At 31.2% G+C, this 12,660-nt stretch overlaps 1 protein-coding gene across 37 annotated transcripts in view; it reads left to right on the top strand.

Moving 5' to 3' along the window:
• RIMS2 (regulating synaptic membrane exocytosis 2) overlaps nucleotides 1-12,660 on the top strand; it is a 566,717-nt gene that overhangs the window by 406,453 nt on the left and 147,604 nt on the right. For 17 of the 37 annotated variants that reach the window (XM_024129925.3, XM_024129924.3, XM_024129927.3 and 14 more), the window contains one exon: nucleotides 8,557-8,657. The exons of the other annotated variants lie outside the window; for them this stretch is intronic. In XM_024129925.3, coding sequence (XP_023985693.1) covers nucleotides 8,557-8,657 — 101 coding nt within the window. The remainder of the gene's footprint in view (nucleotides 1-8,556; nucleotides 8,658-12,660) is intronic. 37 annotated transcript variants of the gene reach the window in all.

Raw genomic sequence — 12,660 nt, 5'->3', positions numbered from 1 at the left:
GGGGGAAGCTTTGAGACATAAGTTTCAGAATCAGACTTAACTACAGTACTCAGTGATATAGTTTTTCTTTGAGTAAAGTCACCATGAAATAAGAGGGAACCAGCAGTAACTAGATAACGTATTGCACTTGACTCAGTATTGGAGATACAGTAAGAGGCTCTCTACATTTGGGTGTTCTAACTTTATAGCGCAAATGTATAAGGCTCATTTATACAGGCACAAATGCTCACATCATGTAAAAATCCATTGTTTTTATACCAGATACGGTGGGCCCCACTTATCAAACTTGGAATGGTGATGAACAATTGATGACTTGGAAGTTAATTCCACATACTATAGATTTTACTCTTGGGAGACCCAGTGTAAGAACTAGCACAGACAAGGGGATTGGGAGGGTTTGGGCTTGGAGTAGTTGCAAAACTAGGACTCAGTGATCAAAACCAATTTGAACTTTGCATTTCCTCAATCACAGATTTCAGAAATGCTGTCAACATTTTGGATAATTTTAAGTCACTGTATTTTAATCCATAACTGAGTTTCCCAACCTTTGTAAATACTATTTTTAATTCTAGTTTATAAATTGAAAAATTCAGATACGGATCAGTTAAATAACTTATTCCAGTCATTTAAAGCTGGAATTTAAAGTGAAGGAATCAGATTTGGTGCCAGAATCCACACCCTTAACCTCAGGAAATGGGTACTTTATCTGTGACAAGGTGGAGAATGCAAGAGGGGACATTTTACAGCGAACAACATGAAAGAACAATACTAGAGGTCTAGGAAGAGGAGAGCAGGAAGAGAGGAATTCAGAAAGGGAACACTAATGTCAGTGGAGACCAACTCAATCCAATTTGCAGTTTTATTTAAGGATCCTCAGTGCAGCTGATATTACCATGTGGGTATTTGGAAAGTTGAATGAAATTCATTTCAGTCTCTAACTTAGGTTAGTCTCTCCTGATGCCTCTTCATCTAATCGTCATCCTTCTTTCTCTGAGTGATCTCATCTAAATTTTATTCCTCTTTCTTCTCAGTATCGAACAGGAATGTTTTGTAAAATGTCCCTATTCATGAAATATCTAGGATGCATTTCTTTGAATTCTGAGGGAGTTGTATACTATGTGACATTAGTTGCTCCATGTAGCCATTCTTGTACCATTGATCAATAGTAATCAATATTAGCATCCTTGGAGAAAGAAATACAGCTTGATGTCCAAGCACAAGTACTACTTGAAAGCCATATATCTAAATACTTCATTCAAGGGCATATATAGATTTATTATTAATTACCACAGTAATATACATAAGAAAAATTATATGGGTCTCTTTTCCAGCATAGGTCTTATCCCAGTTTTTATATGATGGATATTTTTATTTTTTCGTGATTTTTAAATTAACTGTCAATATTTCTAAGTATATTTAAATTTCTATTTGTTTCTAAACAAACAAATGTAAAGATGCATTTAAATTTCTTTATTATGCTCCTTTCATATCTTCTGTGCAATCTTTTGATGTGTGTAAAGAGTGGATGTAGTTGAAATATATCTTAAGGATATGTTAATTAGGCCACAGATGTGGGACACAGTAGTCTGTGATAATTGTGTCATACCAAAACACAAAAGGAGACAAGTCGTATTCATGGTAATAATATGTGCTACTCTGTGGATTATCTCTTCCTTAATGTAGATTTTAGCTATCAGGGAAAAGTCAGAACATTCCAAAGTGCTGAACACATATGAGAAATAGTTTATTAACCTGATGAATCTGACTCATGTTTTTATCTTTCATCAATGGTTATTGCATTTTTTCTTAGAAGCAATTTTAATGATAATCATTGCATTCCTTCTCTGAGGGGCTTTCATTTTAAGATTTAGTTTATCCTCTGAACTAAAGGTTATTTTAAAGATACAGGAATTGTGACTAACAAGTTTAAAATTATTAAGTTATTAGAAGGTTGCTAAACATTTTCTCCTAAAGATGTCACTGTACACCCTGCGACAAATGTATCAATATGTAGGTGAAACAGTTACACTTTAGCTAGTCTAAAAGATGCTTTTAGATTAGATCACCTTTATGATTTTTTTCTTGGGCAAAGTTCCTGGTTTAATGAGCTTTTCAATTTTCTCTTTCTCTTTCCCTCCCTTCCTCTTTCTTTGCCTTTCTCCTTCCCTCCCTTCTTCCTTCACCCCATTCCTCTCCCTGCCTCTGTACACACACACACACACATACACACACACACACACACACACACACACACACGCACACATACACATATTCTATAAAGGAAATTTTAATGAATGCAATACGAGGGCAAATAGAGCTAAAATTTTCTAGTACACTTTACATTATGTATATTGATGAAGTAGGTATTACAATATAAAAGAACAAACAAACGTCATTTGCCTTCAGGATTAACTAACCAGAGAGCTGTAGAGCGGAAGGAATCATAATGAGTATCTGGTCCAAAATTCTTCATTTTACAGATGATGAACTTTATGCTCAGAGGGTGAAATGAAGTACTTGCAGTTATAGGGCTCATGAAATTAAGACTCGAACCCAAGTCTTGACTCTCACCTTCTAAACCAGTGCTGTTTTTAAGATTTTCTTCAATCCTAGGTATCATAAATATACTCATTACCCTAAATCTGGGTAATTCCAAAGCCCTATCAACTCTGTGATGAGTACCTCCTCTGCACTCTCCACGGACAAAACCCTGATCTTCCACCATGATCCCAAGTACATCCCGATTTTACATGTTGAAACCTAAAATGATGCCAACATCCAAGTCCTCTGAATAATAAAATCTCAGTAAGTCTGTTCACTGAATGTAGATGTCAAAAGTAGACATACTCTGTTTCCTGAGATCACTAGATCACTCCTTATAACTTATGTCCTAAAGTAGTTTGCATATTAGTTTCTTTTGACTATAGCGAAAGGAGTCGAAATTTATCTATAACATCTCCTTTGAAGTATTATTTAATGAATATGGCAGAGAGTTAATAGAGAAACAGAATACAGATAAACAGGTAACCTAAGTATCTAAAACAGATCATAAAGGTTTAGAACATAATTCAAAAGACTATAGACCATAACTATGAACCTCACAGTAGGACAACAGTTTATAAGTTTCTAGAACTCTTATGTTTCATTTAATTCCACATTTTACTTAGGCAACGATGAAGTTCAGTTTTCCTGCATTCCTAGGAGCAAATAAGTAAACACATTATAAGAAAAATAAATTATATTTTCTTTCATTCCAAATGTGTTATTTCCTAGTGACAACAGTAGAAAAATCCTCAAAATTGATTGATTTGGAAATAATTATTCCTCAAAATTCGTGTATCTTAGTTGCACAGTTAAGACTAAGTTTATTTACACTTTAAAAGAAAATGCTTCTATTTGCCCTAGTAGTAATACAAAATAACCTTGTGCATAATTTTTAATTTTTTCACAATATTTATTTCCATACTTTTTCTCAACTTAGCGTGTTCCAAATATTTGTTATTCCCTGCATTACATCTCTTTTAACAAATAATTTAGCTAACAAAAGTGTACTTTTTATGTGGTTCTAGTATATGATAAAGTTTTTGTCTAAAAATATGAGAAAATTCATTACAGGCAAGTGATTGTGAAGACATCATTTTAAAGTAACTTCTTTAATTTTTGTTGCATAGTTTCTTAAGTCCTACACTTGAAAAAACTAATATGGAAAATTAAAAAACATGTCAGATCATTTTTTGTATTAACATTCATAAAAATTGGAAAGATCTGCGCTTTATTGCATTTGGAAGTATTTCTTATTTTGTACCACTTTTAATCAATACGCCCACAGCTTTTATTTAACAAATATATGTCCCTAAGATAAATTAAATAATGAATGATTGCATATTTGCATCTTAAAAATTATTTAACATTTATTTCCAAAGCATTCTATCAAATCATGACAAAAATATAAGGTTTTCAAACTGGATAATTTGTCCTTGTTCACATAAACATTATATTTTGTGTGTTTTTAAAATATTTTTTCTGTATAATGTACAATTATTGTGGATACTTTATAAACTATATATTAACCCAAATAAAAAACCAAAAGCACTTATACTAACTTCTAATAACCAATGATAACTGATAACTACTCTGGTGTGTAAATCTTTAATCTTTTTCACTCCATGTCTTTGTCTTTTTTGTCAATTTTGTGCATATATGTTTTTATGAATATATATGGTTTTTTAAACTACAAACTATAGTACCATATCCACCATTTAGTGTTTTATAATTACTAATTGCAGTATCTTTATTTTATATAATTTATATATGTGAATGCACATGCACACTGTTCTCATCATTTTTTGTGAGTGTATAATATTCTGTAGATACACCGTAAATGCAGTTAACTAATCCCCTATTTTGGACATTTGGAGTTTCTTTTCCGTGGCCTTTGCGATTATCAAACAATGGTGTAATGAATATGTATGTACATCTTTGCACATTGATTTATTTCTTTAGGAAAGATCCTGGGAAGTGAAATTTCAGGGTCAAAAATATGACCATTGTAAAGCCTTTTAATACACAGTACCAAATATGTTTTATTTTTAAGTAATTTGCTTTTAATATTTGTATATCAGGTACTTTGGAAAACTTTCATATAAATGACCATTAATTTTTTTGTCAACAGCTAGTTTATTACTATCATTCTGAAAAGTGTTTTTGCATTTATTAGACTCTTGAAAGAGCAGGTAAAATAAAACCAAAGACAGTATTTTTTTTTGAATTGCACTGCCTTTGAAAATAGTATTATAACAAAGTATTACATATTCTTATCTCGATGCATTTTAACAGTTTCTATTCCTATTCCTTTGACTTTTGAAAGACATCAGTAAACTGTTTTATACTCTATCCTACTGAATCTAGAAAATAAAACACAGATAGCTATGCTTTTTCTTGTGTAATTGTTACTTCAAAGTGAGAAAACAGCTGCCTACACTGATTATACCTTTTTTTATTATACTTAATTTGGTACATGCCTAACTGGTGACTGTAGCATTTAAAGAGTACATGAATTTGGCCTTTTAAACTTTGTCCATTTGGAATATGTTATTTCTGTCACTGTCATCATTATTGTCCATAATCATCTTTTGTTTTGTTATGCCTCTTCCACATTGTTTGTATTTTTTTAGAAAAAAAGTTTGTAAACTAGGATTCAATAGGATAGTTATCAAAAATTTTTTTTTTCCTTTCTTTGATGATTTGGCAAAATATGGTTAATTTTATAAATAGATTTCTAATAGGTAAGTAATATACTTCTTTAGCTTCAGTCAGAAAAAGGCCTCACATAATATTTTGATTTATGTTCAGACTACATTTATGATATCTCTGTATTTTGTGCAAATACATTTTATTTACATTGTCATCAATTATTTAGATAGTTTCAACAAAGAATAGTTTTTGTTGGAAATCTTTCACTATTAATAAAAATTTGATTAAGACATTGCACAAATGTCTTTAATTCTTAAATTTAACTGGAAAGCAAATTTAACATGTACCTTTACAAGGATAAAATTTAGAAGAAATCCAATTATAAAATGTAAATTTTTAATGATCACTCCACAAATTCTTGATGTATTATTTTGTTAAAAATATGAACAATGTAATTTGTTTTCTAATCTCAGGTTATTTAAAGGCACATCTTAAGTTTTGTGAAGACATATAATAATCAAAGAAAAAAGGAATTACAGATGTGATTATTTTCATCAGAAACCCTCATGAAACAGATAGCCACTTAGTGAAATGAAACTTTTTAATCTCAATTAAAGGAAGACTTTTTTAAACCTGAAACCAAATATTTATATATTGATAGAAGAAAAGGATAGGGTGGGGAAAAGAGAAAAATTAAATTAGCCACAAAAATTTGGGATACTAACCAATGCAGTTTCTGGATTTAGATAAGATTAATAGTCTTAAACTTCCCTGATGTTGTAATCATAGGTTTTCTAATTTGTTTTCTGAATTTTGGTGTTCTTTCTTTGAGCTTTGCTGTTGGACTTGAGATTTTTCCCTCTTAAGATCCCCAGATTTGAGCATTTTGCTTAAGATCACAATATGGGTCACTGAGTCAGCAGTCCTACAATATTCTGATCACTGTTTAGCTTCATTATGAATTGCATTATTGCCAGACCTATGTCCCTATTTCAGAGAAGTGTGGTGTGTGAAGCTGCTTTGGGACCCCGAGTGTGTGTGTGTGTGTGTGTGTGTGTGTGTGTGTGTGTTTGGAAAGGCAAACTTTATTGTTTGAAGTGCACTACAGAAATCACTGAAAGTGTACTGATGATCTTCGTAGTGTAAATGTAGAAACCTAAGCAACCACTGTCTTACTGTTGGTTAATATGGCCATTTTCAATTGCATCTCTGATTACAAAATCTACCTATAACTTAACTTTTTTTTTTTACTTGATTGCCATACCAACACAATAAATATGACTTTTTAACTTTTTGGACACATTAAGTAGTCTTTTATAAGTTTAAAATAACCGCAATTAGTTTATTGGTTTAAAAACAAGTAAACCTCTTAAATGGCTTATGTTAGTAAGATATTAATGAAATAAGAAATCATATTTTCTTAGTTTACTTCATTAATTATTTACCTTACACCAAAAAGAATTTGAGACAATTTGAATATTATGCATTATTATCTAATAATCAGGAAGAATTTAATGTAGTGTCATAGGAGGTTGATGTCCAGAAAATAGTCTCAATATTAGAAAATGTATATATGTATGTACGTATGTACATGTATATGTCTATATGTATATGTATATTTATATATGTATATGTAAAATGTGTTTAAACTTTGTCTATTGGTGCTATTTATATTTAAAATACTGTTTTGCTACTATAATATCAAAATTAAACTTTTTAAAAGAAACTTCCCAAACACTTAATTTAGCTAATATTTTTTTCAGCACACATAATTTTTTGAAGCTGGGATGGCTTTTTTGTTCCCTTGCCCTTGGAGAAAGTAAACATATTTATCTGAGAATATCTCTTGAGGTACAAACAATTCCAATATTGTATTTTAATAGAGTAGTAGACATTTATACTTGACCATATTTCACCCTTATATCATGGAAGCACTCACTTGATTTTGTGTATTATTCAACTGATATTAACATTATATTTCTATTCCCCATTTTATAATTTGGCACAGAATCAATTAATCAAATCATTATTAAAATTTGACTCAAACTGTTTAGTTGATTTAAATTTGCTCTTTTATTTAGATGTCATATAATCTAAACTCTTTATACATTCTTTTAGTCAAGATTTTCTTAATCCTTTTTGAAACTTTTTCTTCCCTTTGTATCTTATTTTAATTATCAAATTTTACTTAAAATTTTTTTACTAGCAATTATCAAATATACAGTGAGGTTTTTCTCAGGATGAGTATTAAAATACCTATTTTTGAATGGGCACACTTTTGTCTATGTGTCTTTACTGCAGTTTTAAAGTTATGATCTTAAACCAGGGGTATGTGTGTGTATGTTTACATTCTTACCTAGACCCAGTGTTTGTGGATTTACATGGCAACATTTTATTGTAGAAACCCACTGAACCTACTAAGCTATGATTATTTTTCCCAGTTTGTAGGTTTGTAGCATACAATTGAGATTTTGTTTTTCCATTATGCCTGTTAATGAGAAATGGAATTTCTCTATAAAATCTCTTTAATAAAATCATAAATATAATTTTAAAGCACTTTTTCATGTTTGCTAAGGTTTGCTTACTGAATTTAGTTCTTATTCTAACCAAAGTTCTTAAAGACCCTCTTGATATCTATAGTTGATGTGTTTTGGGGAAGCACCTGTTAGAGACAGCATTAATCTTATCTTATAATAGGCTTACTATCTCAGTTTCTCACCTCCTTACATTCTTTTTTTCCCCTAAAATGATTTCAGTAATACTTTGTGCCTTTACAGGCATGCTATGTTTTCAGGAGTATTATTCCAAGTGCCTCTTTCTTGATCCTAGTTCTAGAAAATTCAAGTTCAAAAGATCTTGATAACTGCATCCACACGTATGTTAGAGCAACCTTCTTTAATACATGGGACAATTTTATGATAATTCTAAATGCAATTGTAAAATTGTATTTGAAACCAGTGAGACTTACAACCTCTTTCCAGTAAATAATTCGAAACTTGATGAATTCATTACAAGCCAAAATTCTTATAAAATTACTATTGTCATATTTATGTGCTGTCAAATATATTCTCCTGGACATATATGTACCAGAAGGTGTTTTCTATCTAATGAAGATTTGTTGTTTCCTATTTACATTTGTTTACATTTTATTCAGACTTAAATTATTTTACATATTTAATAATCATGCTTTTATTCACCAAATTGCATACTTAAATAAATCTAAAAAATGACATTTAATTTGTACTTACTACCTTGAATGAAAGTAATATATCAGCCTAGCATTTCTTCTTTTATACATCCTATAAGTTGGGCTCAGAAATAAGAACTGAACATTAATTTTATGGGTTTTTTTCTACTCGATAGGTGCTATGGATATAGAGGAGAGAAATCGCCAAATGAAAATTAACAAATACAAACAGGTAGCCGGATCAGATCCCAGACTGGAACAAGATTACCAATCAAAGGCAAGACATTTTTCTTTTTAAAAGTTGTAAAATAATCAGTTAATCATATGAAACTGTTAGATTCTCAAACTGCTGAATGCAGATTAGTCAGACACAAACATATAATGCAATGGCCCCATGATATTATTAAATGCTAAAATTTATGATGTGTTTGTATACCAACTTTTAGGTATAGACTTGCCTTAATATTTAGAAAAATCATTATATAATATAGGAGATTAAGGAAATGAAACTCATAAATGATCTGAAGAACAAAGTTTTTAGAATTTTTCATTTTATAAAACCTATAAAGGCCCTAACACCCTCAAAAATGTTTAGGAAGATCTTCTATTATCATCGTATGGTTTTCCTACATATAGAATTTTTTTACTTTATAGCATTTTAATTCAATCTGATTTATTAATAAGTTATTGGAACAAAATACATACTCATGAGGTGTTGTAAAGAATTCAAAAAGTTTTTTAGTGAGAATCTTTTTGAACCACTTTTTGGTAATAAATTTCCAATGTAGGAAAAAGAAGTATTATTTCATTGTTCTTGCCCTTCATTGCCTTTATATTTTCAAAACATTTTTAGGCTCATCATATTATTCATTCAAAGACTCTGCTCTGATGTACCTGTTTAAGATTTAACAAAAGAATGAAAATGGCAAAACTTATTCCTAACATTTCGTTATTATGTGGTCTAATCATTGCAGTCATGTAATATTTGTGGTCTGTTATCTGTGTATTAGAGAAAAGCAATTTGGATTTTTATACAGTTAGGACTATTTTATCCTTACCTTCAGTTTCTCTCAATTATAGCCCATTCTTCAGTAAAGATAAGACTTATGAAGTAAAGCACAACTGGCTATGCTGGATGTGCATATGTGGTAGGTAGCATAGGTTTCAGTTTCTCCATTATACAACCTAGAGGAGGCACATAGTCTTACCTCAGCATCACCTTCCAAGCCACCAATCTCTTCCCCAGAGTACATGAATATTGACTGATGTGGTGAATACAGGATTGTTCTGCTGTCCTGGAAATGGCACAGGCCTAATGCCAAGAGAAAGGTAAATTTAAGACAAACAAAAAATAGCCTTGCCTTTACTTAGCAGGTTTTAACTTCTAGAAATTTTATTCTAAAATGAAAATATGAATAACTTCAAATAGGTTCAGTGAATTTTATAGAAAACAGATTTGCAGTGATAGAATATTTCAGATACATCTCTAACCTTTTGAGCTTGGTATCAGAAATGATATCTGTGCCTTTCCAGGTACTTTTAAAAATATTTCTGCCTAGGGCTAAATAGGAAGAAAGACCTGATCTTTGGTGGCATCTGCTATGCCCTATAATCTCTCATTTATTCATATTATATAATCCAAAGACCAAGGCATGAAGTCCTGATAAAATAGGATATTAAATCTTCCATAAACATAAGATAACACATATTTGTTTTGTTTGTTTATATCCCACTATACTTCAGGAAGGAATGTAGATGATTCTTAAAAATACATAAAATACTCTCAATAATATCGCCAATGAAGAAATGAGTATCAAGGGAAAATGAGGTCAAGAAAAAACAAGGTAACGCCAGAAGTAAAGCTTGTGAACAAAATGCATAGTGTGAGATCCTATACACCTGCTACATGTGGGGCTTATATTTTGACTGTGAGCTTCCTCACAAGCAGCAAAGGCAGAAAAGGAAACTGGGTCACTCATGATTTACATTGTTCATACAATAAAAGCAAGTTCCTTAGAAGCAATGCCAATGATTCTTGTTATGGATACCTGACAGAAATTCATTACAAGGGGATGGACCAAAGGAATACTAAAGAATGCCTGAGGCTTCAAAGTTTTATAACTTTGACACCAATTATTTTAGGTTAGAAAAAATTTAAGTCTTGGCAAAGGACTTATTATGCTAAGCAATATAACTTCCTAGGTATTCTCTAAGGCAGTGGTTTTCAACGTGTAGACCCAGACCAATAACCTCAACATCACCCAAGGACTTTTGGAAATGCAATTCTCTGACCCCCTCCAGACCTACTTAATCAAAACTCTAGGGGTGATGTTCCTGGTTTTAAAAAGCCTCCCAGGTGATTGTGATGTGGACTACAGTTTGAGAACCACTGCTCTAAGGTGGGCTGCATGTAAAATTTACTTCCAGGTAACTGAATGAGTTGACTTCCTCTATTTAGCGTTTTAGCCAGAAGCCAGTGATGGATGATGTCATTTAAAAATGGAGACTTTCTTCTGAGAATAAGTGATCTGACTCCTTTACAAGGCCTCTCCTAGTATCTAACAAGTCCTATCTGTTGAATGTCAAGTACATAGAATTCTGTTTACTATTGCTGGAGTTGTGCGCTCAGCCTAACCAAAAATGCAATCAAGTCATTAAGGTACAACTTTTGAAAAGGATCCAAAGCACGACTCTATTTTGTTCCACTACAAATTTCCTGATGTGGAACTATCTTTGCTGGGTCATCTCTCTGCCTATCATACCTACCTTGATCTAAGTCTCTCATGGATCAAAGAGAAAATTACAGAGGATTCTTTTTCAGTCAAGAGCATTATTATTATTATTAATTTCCATACTAACAATTATTTAGATTAAAATTTTCAACTGCATCTCCTCTCTTTTTAACTAGGGATATTTACCTTATATTTCCATTCTTTTCTTCCTTGTTTGAGAACAAGTGCCAATTAAATACTTGCTATTGAGCTATGCACTTTAATACATTAACTCTAATTCATGAAAAAATCATTTAATTGGTAAGGGAACTAAGCCATAGAAAGGTTAAGTAATCTACCCAAGTTCACATTAAATCATGGAAAGTATTATTTGTAGCTAATCTGGTTTTCAGTTTTGAGATAACTGAGATTAAATCCAAAGCCTATGGAGCATATGCTATACTTATGAGCTATATTCCTGAAATTCTAGTGAAGCTATTAAGAAGCTTTCATGGAATATAATTGTTAGCTAAGTTTTTTTTTAACTACACATTCCACATTTTAAATGGCATTGCTTCCCTGAATTTTTCAAGCATTCTGCACTGAGAGTTGTAAACAATTCTTACTAATTTATAAAATATCTCCTTAGTAATTCACTTTGAAAGTACCTGCAGAGCAATGCCTATTAAGTTACTGTCTTTCTAAACATATTTTAAGTATATGAGGAAATTTGTAAGCAGACAGCCTATATTTAATAAAAGCATCAAAACCACATGCAGACATGATTCCTATTTAATCAGTGGATGATTTCTCAGGGCTTTTCCCCTCAAAACAGAATTTAACCATGTAGCCAATGCACCCTTTCATGCCTATTGCATTGTCTTTATCCCAGTTTACATGTGATTCATCTATTCTACTCTCAACATAATTTAAGGATCAACTTAAAACCAATGTTCTCTGCTCTTCATTGGTTCAGAAAAACATGATTTGTTTATTACATTTAACAATGTGAATTATAATTCAGCATAGACCAACTAACCTTCCATGAGTTACATAATTACAATAGTTAGCAATAATTGATAAACAATGTAGGTATATCTGAAAATTAATATGGATAATTTGATAATATTTATATAAGTATATGATGTTTGCTTTTTAAATTAGCCATATTTAATGTTTTTAAATGAACTTGGAGGATATTTTTTAAAAGGGTAGTCCATCAGATTTCAACAAAGAAGTTACACAGTTTATTGATACCGTGTTTATTTGGAACTCAAAGCTTATTTCTCTGCAGAAAAAAATGTTCCTTTTTGTTGGTAATGTTCCCACAAAATTATCACAAAAATATTCTACCCCTATTGTAGCACTTGTAAATCTTCTGTTTTCTTATTTATCGCTCTAGAATTAAGTAAGATAGCCCATAAATTTTGCAGAACTTTTCAAATGTGGACCAGAAGTTCATATTAATCCATTTAACCTGCAATCTAATAGACTGAGTCAGTGTTCTGGGAGTGGAGCACAGCACAGCAAAAGAAAGGAAAAAAAGAGTTTTTCTCCATTCTTTGTACG

Source organism: Physeter macrocephalus, chromosome 15, assembly GCF_002837175.3.
Source record: "Physeter macrocephalus isolate SW-GA chromosome 15, ASM283717v5, whole genome shotgun sequence".
NCBI classification, from domain to species: domain Eukaryota; kingdom Metazoa; phylum Chordata; class Mammalia; order Artiodactyla; family Physeteridae; genus Physeter; species Physeter macrocephalus.
Note: the sequence above shows the minus strand (reverse complement) of the source record. Positions and strands in the feature narration are given on the sequence as shown.